The sequence below is a fragment of the Magnolia sinica genome, chromosome 17 (genome assembly GCF_029962835.1).
Source record: "Magnolia sinica isolate HGM2019 chromosome 17, MsV1, whole genome shotgun sequence".
Classification (NCBI taxonomy): Eukaryota; Viridiplantae; Streptophyta; class Magnoliopsida; order Magnoliales; family Magnoliaceae; genus Magnolia; species Magnolia sinica.
The window spans coordinates 72,699,186-72,720,374 of NC_080589.1; the positions used below are offsets into that span (position 1 = coordinate 72,699,186).

A 21,189-nucleotide genomic window follows, 5' to 3' on the forward strand; every position below is an offset into this window, starting at 1 on the left:
TTAGCTCGACTTAGCTTGGCCACTAGCTGACCTCAGCTTGAACTCGGCTCGGCTTGGTCCTCGAGCCTGACGGGCCAGCTCGGCTTGGTTCGGTCAGCAGCTCGGGCCAGTTCGAGCCAAGATCGAGCCGAGTTTGCCTGTGCAACATTTTCACAAACACCTGGACTACACCTTCAAAATCCGACTATATGTAAAACAGCAGCAAGGGTTTTAAAGGTGTTTGAATTTTATCAAACACCTTCGAAGCAACATAAAAATCAAGAAAAAAAGGGTATTTGCTTCATATACATACCTTCCTTGCCACCAGCCACACTTCGTTAAGTCATTTCATCAAACACTCGAACTGGTTCGATCCGAGTCGAGCTGGGTCCAGCTCAAACTCAGCTCGAACTCATTTTCAAGCTCAAAAAATCAGCTCAAACTCAGGTTCGAACCGAGTCGAATCGAGCTTTTTCGAGTCGAGTCGAGCGAGCTAACCGAGCTAGCTTGGTTCGTGTAGACCCCTAGTTCCTTCCCTCTTCGCAGGAATCCTTCCCCAACACCATGGTTTGTAACCACATTCTCTAATCTTATGAGCTACATGGGCTTTTCCATTTTCTTGGGTCAGGCAAGATACTAGACACAGACTTCAATCTCAAGGAGATCCATCAGTGTCAATGGAAAGACATGCGATAAGGGATCATGAAAGAGCTCTTCGGAGAAGGAAAACACACATGAAAGGGAGGTGTTATGGTGTGCAAGGTAAACCGTGATGCAGTAGAGTCATCTCTCTAGAGTACATGTGGCCAGGTGATGTGCAAATCAAGTCCATCCATGTGCAGTGCCTTAGCATGGATGGTTTATATCTCAAAAACCACACCTATAACACAATCCTATCCATCTTATCTGTGACCATCAAATTGACAGTAGAAACCCAAACCCAGAGAGAGAGAGAGAGAGAGCCACATCTCAGACAAGCACAAGTCTAGATACATTTGACAACACTTGAATGCAACAGAACTGATGAGAAAACCATAGCAATTCTCTGTTGGTTTGATCAATTCAAAAATAGAAAGAAAAAAAAATACCGGAGAGGATGGTCTCATCTTTGGTCCTGTTTGGATGTACCCAAGATTGGGAGAGGATTGTCTCATCTGAGGTCCTGTTTGGATGCACCCAAGATTGGGAATAACATAGAATGCAGAACCCACCAAGCACATTTTGCAGAATGTTGACCCATTTATCGCAGCCCAAAAAAATGCGACACGAAATTCTTACAGAATGTTTTAAGGTCAGGGCCGTTTTCATTTGGTTTGGTATGGGACAACACTGGTAATTCACTGTTCTGTCTTGCCGGCCCCACACCAATCCAAAACGTGTAATATCAACAAACACATTTCAGCATTGCATTTATATAGATAAACACTTCTTTCCAAGATCTAAGCATGCATGACCCACAAATAGATAGGACTTCCATGAATGAGCAAAACATATGGTTTGGACTATATTAATCCGTCAATCAACAGCTCAGATTGAGCAGAAAATGTCTTGAAACTGCAAACTCTTTAAGCAAAATCCAAGATTTCCAATATATTTTTTTTAACGACGGAGAGAAAAGATGCAATACAGCAGTTTGTATAGTAACACACCCATAAAACATACCTCCCACCACACACATGGAAGAGTAGGCGGTGGACCACGACCTGCCCATCTAGGGGGCCCTCATGTGGATGGAAGACTGTTCAAGAACCACACTAATCAGAAAATTCTAGCAGTCGATACCCCAATGATGGTCAACTGGTCGCCTTTACCCTTTCTCACCACCAATTGGATGGCTAGAATTGTCTAATCAAGTTGAATCTTTGAACTATGGTCCATCCATGGTAAGGGCCAATAGATGGACGACCTTGATCCACATTCCACTACGCATGTACTGCAGGAAGTAAGCGTATTGTATCATTTCCCAACAACATATACTCTGCTAGCTGGGATAGTACCTACTCGGAAAGCGTTGATTTGAGCTCACCGCTGTTGTGCAGTTCCAACACAATGTCACAACCTCCAACCAACTCCCCTTTGTAGTAAAGCTGTGGATACGTCGGCCAGTTTGAGAACGTCTTCAATCCCTGCCGCACTTCGTCATCGGACAGTATATCAAAGGAACCAAAGCTCACGCCCTCTGCCCTCAAAGCCTCCACGACCTTGGAGCTGAAACCGCACCGGGGTGAGTCTGGCGTGCCCTTCAGGAAAAGCATTGTTGGCGACGAGGATATCAGCTTCTTCAGCCGGTCCTCAAGACTCTCTCTCGGGACGATTCCCTTCTCGGCCAACACCCGCTTGAGCTCCCCGCTCTTCTGCATCTCCAACACGATGTCGGACCCACCGATCAGTTCACCCTTTATATATAGCTGAGGATAGCTGGACCAGTTTGAAAAGACCTTGAGGCCTTGCCGGACCTCATCGTCCGTGAGGATATCAAAGCTCCCAAACTCTAACCCCTCTTGGTTGAGGATGTCGACGACCTTCCGGCTGAAACCGCACTTGGGTTCGTCTTTCTTCCCTTTCATGAACAGCATGATGGGGCTTGAGTTGATGAGGCCCTTAAGACGTGCAGTCAGATCATCACTTATGCCGGTGGGGCCTGATACACCGCCCTTTCCAGAGACTTCTGATGACAATGGTGCAGGGGCTTCTGCTCCGTTGGCGACGGGAAGAACTCCGTGATCTCGGAAGACCTCCTTGAGTTCACCACTCTCATGCATAGCAATCACGATATCACAGCCGCCCAAAAGCTCGCCCTTGCAGAATAGCTGAGGGAAGGTGGGCCAGTTGGAGAACTTCTTCATCCCCTCACGCACGTCGTTATCAGTGAGTATGTCGAAGCTTCCGAATTCGACTCCTTCGTCCTTGAGAACCTCGATGACCTTCCGGCTGAAACCGCACTTGGGCTGCTCGGGACTTCCTTTCATGAAGAGGAAGACAGGGCGGGAGTTGACGAGCTGCTGCAGGTGTTTCTTCAATGAGTCGCTGAGGTAGGGTGTTGAGTTGTCCATTTTGGAAGAACCATTTTCCTTTGCTAGCTCCTTGACTGTTTCAAGGACAGAGGGTCCTGCAGCCATTCCGATGCTGGCAGGAGCAGCTGATTCTGCCTCAAGGTTGGTGGATCCTGCCACCTTTGCAACTGTATTGGCCAAACTTGACGGGTTCGCACCCTCTAGCGTATCAATGGTTTTACCATCCTGAGTAAGAAAAACATATATGTAAGCACATTTTGAAAGGTTCATGGTAGGATATATGATTTTTTTTTAAAAAAGAAATCTCGTTGATCAGCTCAGAGGTTGATCAAGTTGGCTTTATTTGATAAAGTCCAAACTCAAATCTTTTGTAGGAATACCAATAGCAAAGGAGGCAACTTGCCTAAAACCCGGGTTCTAAAAATCTCCCATAACTCCAAGTTCTACGGGCCCCACCATGATGTCTGTGTTATATCCACTCCGTCCATCCAATTCCCCATATCATTTTAGAACATGAGGGAGATCCAAAACTAATGTAGGCCACACTACAAGAAACAATGTGGATCGGATGCCACCATTAAGACCTTGGGGCCGCAGAAGTTTTGAATCACGCTGATATTTGTGTTTTCCCTTCATCCAGGTGGGAATCACCTGCTGAATGTGTTGAATGGCATATAAACATCATGGTGGGCCTCAGGAAGGTTTCGATAGTGGGTGTTTCCATTCCCAACTGTTTCTTTTGGTGTGGCCTACTTGAGTTTTGAATCTCCCTCGTTTTTCAACTGATGTCTTCAAATGAGCTGGTGAAACAGATGGACAGTGGATATAACATGAACATCACGATAGGGACCCCACAGAGCTTGGGGTTACAGAGATCTTGTAACCCCCAGGCTACAAGCAAAGTCCCACAAACACGCTAGCGAAAAGCAATGGAGAGCCATAACATATTAGCCCACCTAAGGAATGCCAATTGGTGCATTTTGGACATGATGGGGGAAAAAACCATGCAACTCATATCAAAGAAGCTCTATGCAGCTCCCTCATGGTAGATGTGGTGAATTATACGGCAATCGGGATTGTTCACCTAGTGGGACACTGCATAGAATGGAAAGCTCTGAATATCCAATTGTTGTGAGTTTTGCTGATTGAACATGCAGAGTCACCCTAGTCACTCTACCGATTGGCTGGCTCCAATCCAATCCCTTGATTTGGACCACCATATGCCCTATCCTCATGGTGGCCTACCAGATCAACAATCCCAACCGCAACGAACATTCACAACATTAACAATTAGGATGTACATAGACCATCTATGAAGCAGGATGCATGCTAGCATTTCTCTTGCACAATTACCAAATATGCACTTGCTTAGGTGGCCTAATCAATGGGTGCTCGCATTATTTCCCACATGTGTGCACAAGCACTTAGGGCATGTTTAGACAGACTTCCTTGAAAGGGGGTTTCAAGCCTGCTTTTCCAGTCAGCTTTACAACTCGAGAGGAGGCAGGCGTTTGCAAAGTGCATCAAAATGCACAACTTCAGCTGCTTCAAACACCCCTTTGGAGGGTGCTTCCAAATGGGCCCTTAGCATTCCTCATATTCATAAGACCAGCAAGAATTTCGCTGGCAAGGCCAAGTCGAGATCCAGAGCCAAAAGACCAATCTTCAAGTCAAGTCCAAGCATTTGAACATTGGGCAACACAACAGGAAATGCACCACAACTATCTTTCCACAGGACCAAGCCTCACAATCAAACATTAATTAGGGTAAAGAAAGCTCTGGAAACGAAACGACTTGTAGGCAAAAGCAGTTCATACAGAATTACAGTAAAATATAAGTGAAAATATACAAGAACCAAGATCCATTTAAAAAAACCCCAATTAACATAAGCATACAAGTATCAAATCAAAACTGGGTTTTTTTTCAAGAAGGCTTGAGTTATAACATCAAATCGGGTCAGAGACTCGCAAGGGATAGATTGAGTTGAATTGGAAAAAAAATGGCCCATAAAGCATAACATGATTTTATCTGTAGCAAATAAGGAAATATAAACATACTCGGGATATGAAAAAAGCATAGGATATATTATGAAATAAACCACAATCTAACATTTTTATGCTTAGAACCTCACTCTAAGAAATTTATGTTTATTCAATAATGCAGGGGCATTTTCACATTGGACTAGAGTGGTGTGGCCTGTGTAAAGCAGGGGCACACTCGGGGTGGGCAGCCCGTGTGAGGCGAGACCCATGTGAAGTGGGCCCACGAGGGGGGTTCAGCCAAGGGCCTGACCTGGGTTATGAGATAAAGGGATTGATTCGCCACGCTCTATCAGTTCGAGCTTTTAGAGCTAGTGGTTATTTATCTTGCGTCAAAGTGGTATCAGAGTGGGAGGTCTCATGTTCGAGACTTCTCACCAGGGGTGATTAATGCAGGAGCATTTTTACACCGGGCTCGGGCTATGAGATAAAAGGATTGATTCACCATGCTCTATCAGTTCGGGCTTTTAAAGCTAGTGGTTAGTTGTCCTGAATCATTCAGTCTGTGATATTATTACATGGCATTTATATAAAACAATGAACTATATGAAAAGAATTGAACAGTAGTATGTTATCCATAACACCATTTCACCACCCTCCAATCGACTTAACAGATCTCAGAACCATTAACGGTCATGAAACTCTATGCATCCCTATGCAATTGCATATTCCACACTCCATTTCCATATCAGTGGCACGCAAGTGTAGCATTACTACAGCAAGCTACTGTAGCATGTTGTGAAAGAGAATGCAGGGCTAAGGGAGCTAGTTGCAAGGCTTCACTTCTTTTACAGTACTGGATTTGCGAGCATGAACATGAGGAAGTCTTGATAGGCTTCCGTTTGTCAGAGTCTTGCCTTTGTTGCTGTTGGCCTCTGACTTGTGGGCTCAGGTCGTTGTTCGGATGAGACCTTCAAATCCATTTCAACTTTAACAGTCTCCTTGGTATTTGGCAATACAGCCATCACACTTTCAGTCACTTTCTATTTACCTTAATGCATGGCTCATCTGCTGTATCCCTCGGATTCCTATGCAGATCCATCAGTCTATCCATTGATGAACTCCTCAATCGATCCATCTGTAAATCCATTGAATGGTGGATTCTTCCAGGATTGCAACAATCTCTTCAAACATGCAATCATTTTGATCTCTAAACAAGCTATATATGAGATCAAGCTATATATGTAGACTTGGACAAATTCACAAATAAATAAATAAATAAATAAAAAATGTAAGCCGTACGGGAATCCAGATGGCATCCAGATAGCAGCAACCATAAAGATTGTAAGAATACCTACACCTTGCCACCTCAATAAAAACAACTAGTGAATGAATCGGTAGCTAGTCTACTGAAGATGGACTTACTAGGGAATGATTACAACTGATTACGACTGTTTTGGGACAGATACGGGCAGGTTAGAGACTGTTCAGGGAACCAGTTTGGGGACAGATTTGATAACTGTCTGGCTACTCATACATGGACAGAAGTTCGGTTGGAATAAGGGCTGAATTTGGGGACAGGTTAATGGGTTGGTGGTGGATGGATTGTGTAATAATTCTTGACAGAGTATAGGTAGCCCTGAGATTTTTTAATTGTGTGTGTAGCCTTGCAATGGTTGGGGCTGTGTTTGGCCTCCAGTTCAGGCTTAAGCATCTGTTATGATTGGTTTAGGACAAAGTTTGGGGTGGTTCTTGGGTGAACCTAGCTGGTATAATGGATTGACCTAAGGACTGGTGGGTACTCAGTTGGGAATAGGTTATTAGCTAAAAACAGCGGCTGTAGGGGTTTTTTTGCAGGTTTTGGAGAAGAATAGAAAGGCTTTCAGAAAGGAAAAAAAAAAACAATCAAGTCCCCAAGGCAAACTTACTCTGATGCCAAAATAATGCAACTAGGATCAAAAGAAACTAATTGCAGAAATCTGAAATTAACTTACTAGATTTGAACAAAAACTAAACATCAGGGGGGGATAACCATGTGGAATCACTCAGCATAAGGTCCTGTTGGTGTTTGCACCATGGGTTCTCTATAGGGCTTCAAACGGGATGGGTCCTATAGTGCCCATATCAGGGCTAACCAGGTTTGGGTCTTGCCAGTCCAGGTCCTTTTGGGTCTGGGTCTAGTTTCTTGAAGACCCAGACCCACATCCAATCAGGTTCGGGTACACCTGTTGTGTACACATTGGGTCTTTGAATATAGGTTTGGAGTTGGGTTTGGTGCAAATCAGAACATTCATATGGTTGGGCCTGTAGCCGAATTTAGAAAGAAGCGGAAGCATAAAACTTTGCAAAATTTTCAGATTTTAGAATTTAATTTAGGATCCCTGTCTAAACCAATGGTCAAGATCTTACCTTAGATTTGTGTCCTGGAATTGTGATAGTAAGTCCAATGCCAATCTTCCAATGTAGGAAGTCTCTCCCTAATCTATCCCTAATCATTTCCATAAACAGGCATCTTTCTTTTGTTAAGCTCATATAAGGCTCTATTTGGACTTTGGAGTTGTAAAGCATTATGATATCTTAGAAATAAAAAAGTTCTTGAGTTTTCTTTTGTTTTTTATGCCTCATAAGAAGATTTGGAGAATGGAGAGGGGATTCTTGACTTCTTGCTCTGCCAGAGGATTGTTAGGTTCTTCCCAACAATTTTGTTTATTTTCCTTTGCATTCCCTTTGGGGTGTGCATGACCAATAATCATCGATGAATGTTACTAAGAAATGAGGAGAATGAAATGAGACCATCTCTCCCTCCCTCCCTCTCGTTGACATATGAGGATGGTGCTTTCATTAACTTGGCATGGCATGGTCAATGCCTGAGTTGATGGCCAGCCCCTTTGGGAGAGGAAAGTTGGTCCTGCTGAACGAAAAGGGAGAAAGTTGTGGATCCCATCTCCTAGGCATGCTCTGGCCAATTTGGAAGGAACTAAATAGTAGAACATATTAATGATGAACCAGATTTCGTAGTGCGGTGATTGATTAGGTCAGGTTTTATATGGCCTTTTGGGCGATCTCTCTCAAGGTGAATTCACGGTGAACTTGGAAGAGTTTTCTTGCAATGTAGGCATGGGTGGATGCTCTTTCCTAGGCATATTATTTTGCCCCATCGAGGGTTTCTTCTTAATAAAAATTGCTTCAATGATTAAATAACCAATTGTACTGTAATGTCACCACCTCAATCCAAATCATTTAGTCTGTCTCATCCTCTTTTCTAGCCCATCAACCTCGATCAAAGTTCTCTATGTTGCTGTCTCTTATCAAGACTACTTCCCAAGCAGCTTTAGATGACCTCATTCTTAAGTTTGTCCTTTCTAGTCTTCCCTCATATCCATCTATCTTCCTTAGCTCCATACCGGTCATTCTCCTCTCAACTTGCCTTCTATTTTTTCCATTTTTCTTTTTTCTTTTTTGCTTTTTTGTATTTAATTGATGGAGACAGAAAACACAGAAAGGTAGGCCAGAAACAGCCCCACCCTAGCATGCAACAGGCTACAAAGAAGCAACCACTCAAGAACAAAATGGAGGTGCTCCACCACCACCTCCGCGGCTCCCCCAATAATAACTCAAGATAGAGAGAGAGAGAGACTAGCAAATGCAACATGTAAACAAGGCATTAAAGACCCATATTGGACAATATATGCCCATATGAAATTTTTTGGCACAAAAATAAAAAAATCTCAGAAAGTTATTGGAAAATAGGGAAAAATGTAAAACATCATAATCTCTATTGAAACAAAAAACTATTCACCGGTTATCAAACTACTCTTTGTTAAAGATGTTATCATCAGCTTCACCTGCTGAAAGACAACCAAATAGGTCCTGATTGAACACAAATCAAGCATGATTTGGGGGATTAACCCATTATATATGAATACAACAAAAAGGAGATGAAAAAAAGAGAGAGTTATGGTTTACCCCTACTTTTGATATTTTTCAATTGGTCCATTCTGCTTCATTCCATCAAATCCTACTCAAATCTTGTGTTTAGAATCTTTAGATCATCAAAATGGGCCTAAATCTAGTATAAAATTAGTTCTAAATGAAAAGGCAGTGGAAAAACAACAGAAATTTTGAAAATAAAAATTCCAAAATGGGGCCTTCTGGCCATATCGGCCTCTGTTGGCTGCAACAACCTTGTGTTAGTGTCAATACGGAGCATATCGCTTTGTATTGGCCAATAGGAGCAAATACAACCCAATTTTTTCCCCTTAATGGACCAGTTCACCACTGTATCACATAATGGGGGTGGATAATCTGATACACGCAAATACAGACCTTTTTTGAATGGAGTAGTTCAGCCCCGCATCATGTAATGGAGGTGACCGTTATGGTCGTGATCATAATCAACATTTAAAACCGTGCATACAAAACATAAATGAAGAAGCAAAAAGCTACTCATCTCTTCTCAAGTTGCCTTCTAACCACCCAACACTTTGCCCCATAAAGCATAGTTGGCTGAATAGCTATGTTACAAAATCTATCCCTTACATTTCATGTGTATGTGATGATCACACAAATACTATACTGGGCAAGATACATATCCACTTCATCCACCGTGCTCTAATTATATTGCAACATTCTCATCAATGTCTCCATCAAAGTCCAATAATTGAGCCAAGATAATGAAGTAGATCGCTTTGGGGATTCCCTGGCCATCAAATTTAACTAAAAGATTGCTTCTATGTTATTTCTACTAAAACAACGTCAAAGGGGGGGGGGTGTGAGATTCGTGCTAAAGTTGCATTCAAAGTACTTGGGTAGCTAATTTTTAAACCACTGGACTAAGAGCAATCGTAAAAACCTCAAAATTAGAATTTTCCCTCTCCAGTATCATCAACCAACACAAATGACGAATACTACTGTTCTTATTTTATTGCACGCACAATGTGATGATACATACACATTTCTAGATTCTAAATCCCATATTAAACAACAATATAGTCAACAATAAGAGCATAAACCACAAAATTGGGTCCAAGATTCGGATTGACCCATATAGAGGATTGCCTGATCAGATAAAGGAAAAAACATGGGGTGAGTTAGCAACCTACATGCAAATGCTACACGTGCAGTATTTCCCCATATTCCTTTTCCATTCATTTTGTTCATTGGTTTCTTTTGCAATAAGCCTTAGCGCGGATGCTTGCATCAAGACCAGAAATAAAGAGAGGCCAAAAATAAAAATAACTGACCTTACAAAAGACGAAATAAGGGACTGCTGAAACTGAATACGACTCCGAAATCTCAGGTTGTTCCTCTGCTTCAACCTGAGAAAGGAACAGAAACAAATAAAGATTAATGTATTGGGATAATGATTAAAAGAAAGCAATGTCAAGCATATATCCCTTAACCCCACATCAGAAAAGAAACATATATAAAACATTTCAATACCAAATATGTTTTTTTATGGGAAAAATAGACAAACACATAAGAATGACAATCCCAAATGGTATTTCTATATAAATTAAGTAAAGATGCAAACGGATATTTTTTTTTTTAAAAAAAAAAATCTGTAAAGGGAGAAAAAACCAACTAGTTGTCAATTATGTGCTAGTTGGAGGATAACTTACTGTCCAACTAGTTCCAGGCGAACATCCTTGTACATGTGTGCATCTGTGACGTTTCACACGCAACTAGTTGGACGAAAGTGTTATGATCCAACTAGTTGTGACTTGTGCATAAGACCACCTTTATGTAGTGCTCTCTTTGTGCGTGTAGTGCTATCTCTTTGTGTGTGTGTGTGTGTGTGTGGAGAGAGAGAGAGAGAGAGAGAGAGAGAGAGAGAGAGAGAGAGAGAGATGAATACGGAAAAAATGCTTGTGACTTGTGCATAACACCACCTTTATGTAGTGCTATCTCTGTGTGTGTAGTGCTATCTCTTTGTGTGTGTGTGTGTGTGTGTGTGTGTGTAGAGAGAGAGAGAGAGAGAGAGAGAGAGAGATGAATATGGAAAAATGCTCAGGTGCTCCTAGTTGCAATTAGACAGCTGATAAAGGTTTCATTAGCTACTATGCAAAAGAATAAAATAATAATAATAATAATAACTGATTGCATGGTTAAGATCACTTTATGGAAAATAGGTCCAATGAAAATTTTGAGGAATCCATTTGTTGGGGTTCATCATGGATTGTTTCTAGTTCCAAAGAATCACTTCTATCAGACAATCCTAACCATCCAATCCGTTGCTTGATTTTTATTTTTTATTTTTGAAAGGTCGTTGCTTGAAAATTGGATGGTTATAAAAAAGAAATCCAACTTTGAGATGGATCAGATCACTTTCATCAGCATGATTCTTGCATGGTGGCCCATGAAGTTTGAGCTGCACCCAGCGGACGGTTCCGATCAATCGATTGGACAGTCCGAGCGTTGCTCCAGAAAATATGTACAAAATACTTGCCTTTTCCAAGCAGAAAACAAAACCCAAATGAGATTTTCTTCAGCAAAAAATTATATATATATATATATATATATATATATATATATATATATATATATATATATATATATATATTATTGAAATGAAAATTTCTAAATGGGTTTTCGTCAGAACAAAGAAAAAATCAATATCAGCAAAACAAAATCCCAATAAAATTCGAAAAAAGAAAACAAAAAACAAAATAATAAAATAATCTTTAAAAAAACCAAAACCCCAAACATATAAATAAATTTTTTTAAAAAAAATAAAAATGAATCAGAAGTAAAAATAAAAATAAAAGTCAGGTCTCAAACGGTATTTCAGAAAAAAGGATGAGGGCAAAATCGGAAAATAAAAAAGAAACCATGGGGAAGAGACGGAGAGAATCAAACCCTGAAGAAATGGGCGTGTGGAAAATCGGTGGAGAGATGCGCGAAGACTTGGTCCATCTGCTTGGATGCCTCGCACCACGATGCCCAGAAGTGAAGAATAACAGGTGCGCCCTCCCGGAGTACGTTAGCAAGCTCATCCTCCGACTTCAGGTCTTTCACGGAGCCTGCCATTCCTCTCTCTTTCTCTCTCTCTCTCTCTCTGGATATTGACGAACCGAAAGGGGGGTGAAGGGGTGTAGGTTAAGGTTAAGAAGAACGCAACCCCCTTTGTTGCGAGATACGGTAGATTCGGAAGAACATGAATGTGGTGTAGGCATCTCTCCACATTACACGTGGCAGTTTAATGCATCAATCGGGACCGGTCATCTTATGGAACCTTCTATGCAAGAAAGATGCTTGATTCTATCTGATTGGACAACAGAAACCAGAAAAACGGTAGGAGTTTATTATAATTAACGGTCAAGTTTTAAGTGTTGAGTGATGAAGAAAACAGGTGCTGAGAATTATATTTTTTTGTGATTTTTGGGCCATCTATGACTGGATATACTAGATGGACGGTTCAGATTGATATAAAAAATTTCCATTTGCATTTTAGTGGGTGGATGGATCTAGCGTACTTCGGTTCATCAGGCTATACCCAGAACAGAAAAACTTTGATGCTCTGGCTGTATGATGGATGATACGCGGCATTAGAACTTGCACACGTGGCATATAAGTAGTCACTGGCCGAATTATGGTACCCAGGGTAGATGGATCATGGACCAAAGATTATTTGATTATTGGATCAGTGGATCAGTGGACATTGATTGGACGGTTGACAATGAAGAATATCCAACCGTCCTATTTCCACCAACAAGTGTCCACGAAATGCTGCCGATGATTGTTTAAGCCATCTGATCTTGAGATTGTGAGTTGGTAGCAGTAGGATGCTGACTTGGATTGGCCTTCGGACACGGTAGGATTGGACGAGGATTCAGTACTACCCCGCCAGCTTGATACAGGCTGGGGTTTGAGGGCCACCTTGATGTTATGGTTTATCCACATTGTTTATTCATTTTCGCATATCATATTAGGGTACAGGTTAAAAATGAGGCAGATCCAATGCTGAAGTGGGCCACGTTATGGGGAGTGAAAGCTCATCATCAAAAACTTATTATGAACTAAAAAAGTTTTAGAATAGTAGTATTGATTGCGTCGCTTGTGACCGTATACCATGGCTAGTGGGTAGAGTTGGGCATCCATTCGAGTCGAATTGTGTTAGGCCTACCCGGACTCAATTCAATTTTGAAATAGACTTGACCTGAACTAGACCTGATTTAATACTAAGTCCAGTATGCCTAACCCAATCTACATTTGGGTCTAGTTTAGACAAATCTGAACTGAGTCCGACCCAGTTACAAGTACCAATCAAGTCGAGTCGGGTGCATCAAGTAACTATGGGCTAAAATCATAACACAAAACCTAAATACACATGTCAATTTGAGTTTTATATATATATATAAGTCGAGCTGGTACCAAGTTAAATCCAAGTGAACTCGGCTAGATTTGAGTTCGAATTTGACAAAATTTGTTTAATTCATATTGACTTGAGTCAGGTCTGAACAAGTCTGATGAATCGAGTTTGCCGAGTCAAGTCATCCCATGTACAACTCTACTGGCTAGTACAGAGTTGTGCAGTGAGTAACTCAATACTACAGTGTATTGAATAAACTCTGCATGAGCTTAGAATTGAAACATGTCTAAAGCTTAAGTGGGCTACTAGAGGAAATAGTGGGATAATGACATTCTTGGTAAAATCTTCTTAGGACCCCACGTTTGTATTTATTTGTCATCTAATCAGTTCATAACATCATACTGGTACAGGTAAATATCTAATCAGTTCATAATGTCGTACTGGTACAGGTAGAGGGAAGACTAGACACGAATATTAGTTTGATCTCTGTGGCCTCAGATATTTTCAATAAAACATACTTTATGTTAAAACCCACGGAACTTGCTAACATCAATACGGCAACTTTATAGCTGGTGTGAGGTATACCAGCCAATCCGCTTCCTAGAGTAAGTGAGTGCACTTGAGTTAATATGGACCGGGATTGTCAACCCAACACCATATGGCTGCATGATATTGAAAAATGGGCTGTTTTGATCGGATAACATATTGTTAGGAGAGGATTGGGTCCTTACTCTTGCCCTGTTGGTGGACTCACAAGAGTTTCAACACTAGGTTAAGGGTTTGATTACTTGTAAGTGTGCGGAAAATAAATTATGAGAAGAGGCTAGTGCAGTTCAAATCATATTTGACTAAACAACTTTTGAACATGTTTTGGAGACCAAGTTCTACCAGCAGTGGCACATGCTCCAATCAAATCGTACGGGTAGACTTTTTGCTACTTGACATATGCAAGTTTTTATCAAGTTGTAGTTTTTCTTTTCTCTTCATCCGGGTGAGTAAGACCTGATTAATGGTCAGTATCTCGTTCACATTGTTCCATATGGTGTGGCCATCTAAGTTTTAGATTTCACTAATTTTTTACTTCAAAACCTAACGTCGAATATAGAATTGAATGAACGGATTGAATTTTATACATTTAAAACATGGGGAGCCCACATACTTGAGTGTTCAGTGTTCTACACACTGTAAAATGAGTGGTGTAGATGGCTCCCAGCTTCCACTATCTACTCTTTCCCCTTTCTCTCCTCCCTTGGGGCCCATGTACTGATGGGCTTAAATCTCACACGTGTTTCAAGTTAGCATGCACGATTGATGACCGTTTCTCTGAAAATGGCGCCTATTCGGCTGTGCACCACAGCTCCAACCATCCAAATAGATTTGATGATTCAATCAGATGGACGGCTAAAAACAAAATGATGGGTGGTTCAAAATCAAACACAGACAGTATTAGACGGTTAAGATTGCCCAAACAGTATGAATTTTGATCCATGCTCCATCCACAATGAAGCGAAAAGTTCCACTAGCCTGGGGTGATGTAGATGAATGCCATGTTTGTCATAACCGTTAAAAAAATAACTAAAACGCACACAATTAACTACTTTAGAAAAAAAAGATGTGATTTCGTTATCCAAATGCACGTGAGAACAAACATGAATTGCTATAAACTTTACCAAAAGTCAGTTAATGTCTAAAGGTGGGTTTCAAACTTTTTTTTAGTAGAAAAGCGGTTTCTTGTAAAATGGGCTCTAAAATTAATTCAAATGGCTTTTATGGAGGGAAATGGTACTAGGAGGTAGAGCTGTGTGGACCCCACCGTGATCTGAATCAAACATCAATACCGTGCATTTGATGGGTGCCCTTTAGTTTATATGATATCCCAAAAATCAACTAATGTGGGTCGTACCATCTAAAACCATGTGAAGACATGACTAAAACATATAAAAGCACTTGGTGGGACCTGCCTAAGTTTTGGATGTGGCTGAAACTTGATCCGCCCCTCATCCAAGTGGGACACACACACAATTGATGGGCTGGATTTGTGAACCACCTCTTAGTGGGCCCAATAAATGATTATGAATGTTTTGATGGAAGGACAACCCCTCTCAACTATTGTATGTAGTGTGGTCCAACCAAGTGATGGATTGACTTGATTTTTAAGCTTATAGCCCACCATGAAATTCGGCATCTATCTTTGAATTTTGGAACCAGAACCGAAATAGGTGCACTCTAGAACCGGACAAAACCGGACCGTTTGGTCGGTTCTGGTCCGGTTCCACGGTTCCACCGGTTCAATGTGCACCCCTAGTCTTGTCCGAGTGTTGCTTAGCAGTTTTTGAATATCAAAGGGACCTCTTTAGATGGTGGACATGGTTTGCCAGGTCAGAGAGATGCCCGTGAGAGATCCAATCCGTCCATTAATTTTTCAACCTCGCAGTAGGACGGGATTCTAGGAACATGTAGAGTTGAAACTCATGTAGACCATATGGTAGGAAACCGTGAGAATGGAAATATCAACCGCGCACCATGATACTTATATGCCATCCAAATCATTCATAATGTTATTGACATTGGAATAAAATAGATGCACAAATATCATCCTTATTCAAAACTTTTGTAGTCCCCACAATTTTCAATGATAGGTCATATTGTGAGGTTGAAAAACTAATGGATGGAGTGGATTTCTCATAGGCCTGTCCGTGGGCCCCACATAACTTCTGATCAAAGGAAATTCATGTGGCTGGGGACCAACTTGGCTCTCAAGTGCTTGGGCTTGTTGGGGTGTCTCCAAAATCTATAAATAGTCCATTCATATATCACCCCGTCTACATGTAAGCTTATTTGGGTGCCCCCAATCTAGAAATGGTGAATTTGCATACCATCTGAACGTGATGAAATTGGTCCTACCCATCCACTAATTAGCCAAACACAACCAAGAAAATGAGGTTGTCCAACAAGGCTAATGTGGGTGGCACTTGGCAACACTCCTAAGAAGTTTTTAATGGTGGACCTAGGAAGTTTGGATGGTAAGGTTGGATTGCAAATAAACATTACGGTGGACCTAAGAAGTTTTTAACGGTGGTTGCCCGATGACTATTATTGCCTATTGTATGACCCATCTAAGAATTGTTTTATGTCGTATTGTTCATTTAAGATTTGTATTTGTTTTATTTTTGGAATTATTAATACTTAGTTTACTTGAGTCATATCCGGCAACTTAAATGATGTCACATATCAGCGAAATCTTAACAAGAGACAGAAGGAAAACTTACTTGATCATTCTTATGACTAAATGAAGTCAAAATTCATGAAGTCAGGAGTAGCTCCGAACGTGTATCTTATGCACGTGACAGGGCTAACTAACCACTATAGTGGCCTCGTGACCAAACATGGGTATCGACCATAACATGATCACATCGAGTAATGAGTTCTATCAATACATCATGACATTTCACGTGGTTTTTATGGGTGAAAATATTCGAAAAGCAGGATGATAACTATGTTAAATTAATTGGCCTAAATTCACGACAAATTATTTATTTTTGCACAAAAAAAAAAAAAGCAGGGCAGGGTAGAATGTGGGTGTAATCAATGACCGACAAATGAAAAATCACTAGTATATATGATAAACGATTAGTATATATGGTGTCATTTGATAGACCATGATTGTCCTCAAGCCCAAATGAATATAAGAAAAATTGAAGAGTTCTGAGTCTTTGCCACCTAAACACATATCAACTAAAACCAATAGTATAACATTGCCTATCTTTTATCTTATTTTAGCATAGGACAACTTGTTCAATTGGCAGATTGAGTAGAGACACCCAAATCCATAGCTCAAATGGTAGACTTGGAGGAGATACCTCGTGTCAACACTTGAGGTCTTGGTGTCGATCCCTAGTGGGGGTGGCTCATGGAGTGTGTGTACTAACAAGCTAACTCCAAAAAAAAAAAAGAAAAAAGAAAAAAAGAAGGCATAGGACAACTTGTTCACGGTATTATACTAGATTAACTTTAGCATATGAGTAGTGTAATTCTATCCATCTGCATTATTACACTGGCCTAACTTAGATAAAGAGTGAAGTAATTTCTTTTCATCTATATAAAGCATTGGATTGAAAGGAAGGTCTTTTCTTTTCTTTTTTGGGAGTGTAATTCTCTTTGTCTATGCTCAAGTCATTGAACCAAAGAACACTTAAGGGGTAGTTTGACACCGTGGATTGGAGGGGATTTGAGGGGGTTTCAAATCCCCTAGTTGTTTGGCAGCATAAAGTAACCGGGGGTTTCCAATCCCTTCTTTGAGGGGTTTGTAACCCATAGTGAGAGCTTGGATTACACCTAAAATCATTTCATTAGTTGCAGGTGTAACATATGTGTCACTATACACTATCATTCTATTGGGCACATGACCCACTAATGATGATCAGCACAGTCCAAACATTGTCTGGCACTGTCCAAACATTGTCCATGTAAATCAACGATTAAAAATTATTGGTTAGTCACTCAAACATGATCTTGTGCTTGTAGCCCATTCAAGACTTGGAATTTCAACATTTTTGGCAAAGCATATATTTCAGCATGCTTATCACAACCATTGTGTTAAAAATTACATATCTTAGTAATTAGAGATATTAAAGTTAATTTAATAATTAAATTTAAACCCTTGTAAATATATCATGGATAAGTACTTTTAGATTAGAGTCGATTCACACTCCAGGATGCCAAATATCCAGGGGGTTCCAAATCCACCCTCCCAAACAGGCCCTTAAATCTAAGGCATCACTATCCCACACCACGTACACTAAATCACCAAGGGATGCTTTTATAATTTTTGCATTTCTCATTACAATTGATGTAATTGAGTTTCTTCTATTTTCATGTTGTGTGAATTGAGTTATCTTGATTATTACAATGAAAAACTATAAGTTATGATTGAAAGAGAAAAAAAATAAAATAAAATAAACTCATTAGAATGAAAACCCACCCTTTTTATAAATCGCTTGATCATACATATATGGATATGAATAGTCGATGATAAACCTACTCTAGTTTTAGATGATAAACAACCGTTATATCTCACCACCTGCTACAGGGCCCTTGGTTCAAATTGGGCAGTGCTATAAAAAGTTCTAACACTTCTACCATAATACACAGATACCAATGAGGACTGTGCCCTCTAAAAGAGCTGACAAAACAGGACTACGTGGGCATACAACACAGGAAATGGATTGGCTACTCCCCCTGACACCAGCCAATGGCTGGTGGTCGGTGCTCCGTGGGCCTCACCATGATGTATGTGTTTCATCCATGCTGTCCATCTATTTTTACAGATCAATTTACATTATTATACGAAAAATGAGATATATCTAAATCTTAAACCACATTACATGAAACAGTGTTGAATGAGCGTTGACCATTAAAAAAACATTTTGGGGCCATAAAATTTTGGATCAAGCTGATTTTTGTTTTTTCCCTTCATCTGGGCCTGTATGACCTAATCAACATATTGGATGTCAAATAAACAGTACAGTGGGCCTTAGGAGGATTTTAACGGTGGATATCCAATCACTATTGCTTTCATGTGGTGTGGCCTACTGAGATTTATATACCATTTATTTTTGGGATCAAACCATAAAATGATCTGTAAAAATGGATGAACGGAATGGATGAAACACATACATCATGACGCGGACCAGCCATTGGGCTGGTGTCAGGGGGAGTAGCCAATCCGTTTCCGACAACACATGCATTGATGTGGGCCCCACAGTCAGGCCGCACCCACCTGGATCCGGGGTCCCACCTTATCTGCGTTCTACTCGGGCCCTGTAATCCATCACAGATCATGACTCTACTGGACAGTTCCAGAGATGGGACCCACCGACTGAGGTGGTGTCACCTGAGAAGGGGGCAGCACAAGATGAGCGTGAGCAGCGGTGCACGAGAAGCAGATCTAGCTGTTGCGATTGCATAGATTTCCAAATACAGGCTCGTGAAGAGATTTCATTCCTGATAGGCTTGAAGATTTTGCTCAAAAAAAAAGATTGAATGCGACTCATCCACTATCATACAATGTGGGACCCACCTTTCTGTGGTCAGGATCGTCCATTAGTGGACTTTTTGCCGTTGCAAATTATTGAATGGCTAGGATCAAACGATGGGGGAGCTTTGCGCAGCATTGCCCATCCACAGATGGAAGGCCAGATCAGATCACTGAATGGTGGGCCTGTTATTCATTGTTAAAAGGTGGAATTCTTTGTAGGACCACTGGCTAGTTTATTTTTTAACCGTCCATTTAATAACCGTCAATTGAGCGGTCAAGATTATTTAATGAGTGTGGTTGTCCGACTATGATCTATCAGCAATGGGCACTATGATCTGGATGGTCTGGATGATGACGTGCTTACTGTAGAAGACCCTAACTTCAAGTGTTGGTGAAGGCGAACTATGGACTTTGATTGCGTGTGACCCCAACTCCACGTATCTATGAGGTGTCAGGAGTGTGGGGACCACCGTGATGTATGTCGTTTTATCCACGCCGTCCATCCGTTTTGTCAGCTCATTTTAGGGCATGAGACTAAAATTGAAGCATATCCAAAATTCTAGTGAACCACACCACGGAAGAGTCCCACCATGATATATGTGTTTTATCCCTGCAATTCACCCATTTTGTCGGCTCATTTTAAGGCATGAGCTGAAAATTGAAGCATATTCAAACCTCAGGTGGACCGCACCATAAGAGAGTCCCACTGTGATATATGTGTTTTATCCAAGCCATTCATCCATTTTGCCTGCTCATTTTAGATCATGAGCACAAAATTGAAGCATATCCAAAGCTCAAGTGGACCACACCACATGAAATCAGGACGAAGGGAAACATTAAATATCAGCTTGATCCAGAACCTTTATGGCCCCAAAAAGTTTGAAATGATGGGTGTCCAATCATCACCGTTTCCTGTGTGGTGGTCCCCTTAAGCTTTTGAGCTGTTTGAATTTTAGACTCATGCTCTAAAATAAGTTGGCAAAACGGATGGATGGATGGATGGATAACCACACATCACACTGGGCGCCACAGCAAAGTCACCATCCAATCTCCTTCCCCCATAGGGAGTGGATTGAGTTGAGCTGGTCCCAGCAACAGGTAAGGCCCTGATGTGGGCACATAATGATGTATTTATTATATCCACACCGTTCATCCATTTGAAGAGATCATTCTACACCACGAGTCTAAAAATGAATCATATCCAAATCTCAAATGGACCACACCACAAATACCAGTGGGAACAATGATTATCTCCGTTAAAACATTCATAGGCCCCATAACGTTTATTTTAAAGCTGATTAAGAGGAAAAACCAACATCATATTATCCAAAACTTCTGTGACCCCAGAAGGGTTTCAATGGTAAACGTTTAATCCTCAACTGCTTTTTGCAGTGTGGTCCACTTAATTTTTGGATCTGTCTTATTTTTCGGCTCATGACTTATGACGAGCTCTCCAAATAGATGGATGGTTTTGATATAACACATACATTGTTATGGGACCCACATAACTTAGTGACATCAACACATCAGTCAGGTCAGTGGTGTATGGTACACAAGCCAATCCACTTCCCTAACAGTCTCATGTGGCCCAGATCAAACATTGCCACGTCAGAACTTTATGTTAGATGAGGCGGGCCTCAACCAATCCGCTCCCCACTGCAGAACCCGCATAGAATTGCCAAGTCAGCAATAAAGCATCTCATATATCAAGGAGGTACATCTGTGGACATTCCAAGCCTTCCATCAGTCTTCCCACCGTGTAGATGGCCAAGATGGTAGACTAAAAACAAATGAACAGCTAAAACCTTGACCAAGATATGTCTTCTTCTTTTATACACTGTGGGCCACCTGATGAGTGAACGCTGGTCT

At 41.0% G+C, this 21,189-nt stretch overlaps 1 protein-coding gene across 1 annotated transcript; it reads right to left on the reverse strand.

The window, feature by feature from the left end:
• Nucleotides 1-1,363: 1,363 nt before the first annotated feature.
• On the reverse strand, nt 1,364-12,053 carry LOC131231937 (monothiol glutaredoxin-S17). Its single transcript, XM_058228339.1, has 3 exons — nt 11,831-12,053; nt 10,216-10,290; nt 1,364-3,218 (listed from the first exon to the last, which is right to left on the reverse strand). The coding sequence occupies exons 1-3, from the start codon at nt 11,999-12,001 to the stop codon at nt 1,977-1,979; spliced, it is 1,488 nt and encodes a 495-aa protein (XP_058084322.1). The 5' UTR covers nt 12,002-12,053; the 3' UTR covers nt 1,364-1,976.
• Nucleotides 12,054-21,189: the final 9,136 nt, after the last annotated feature.

Coding starts and splice junctions, on each gene's coding strand:
- LOC131231937 (XM_058228339.1), bottom strand. CDS start 12,001: ATGGCAGGCTCCGTGAAAGACCTGAAGTCGGAGGATGAGCTTGCTAAC. Junction 10,291..11,830: donor CACACGCCCATTTCTTCAGG/GTTTGATTCTCT, acceptor TTCCTTTCTCAG/GTTGAAGCAGAGGAACAACC. Junction 3,219..10,215: donor CTTATTTCGTCTTTTGTAAG/GTCAGTTATTTT, acceptor TTTCTTACTCAG/GATGGTAAAACCATTGATAC.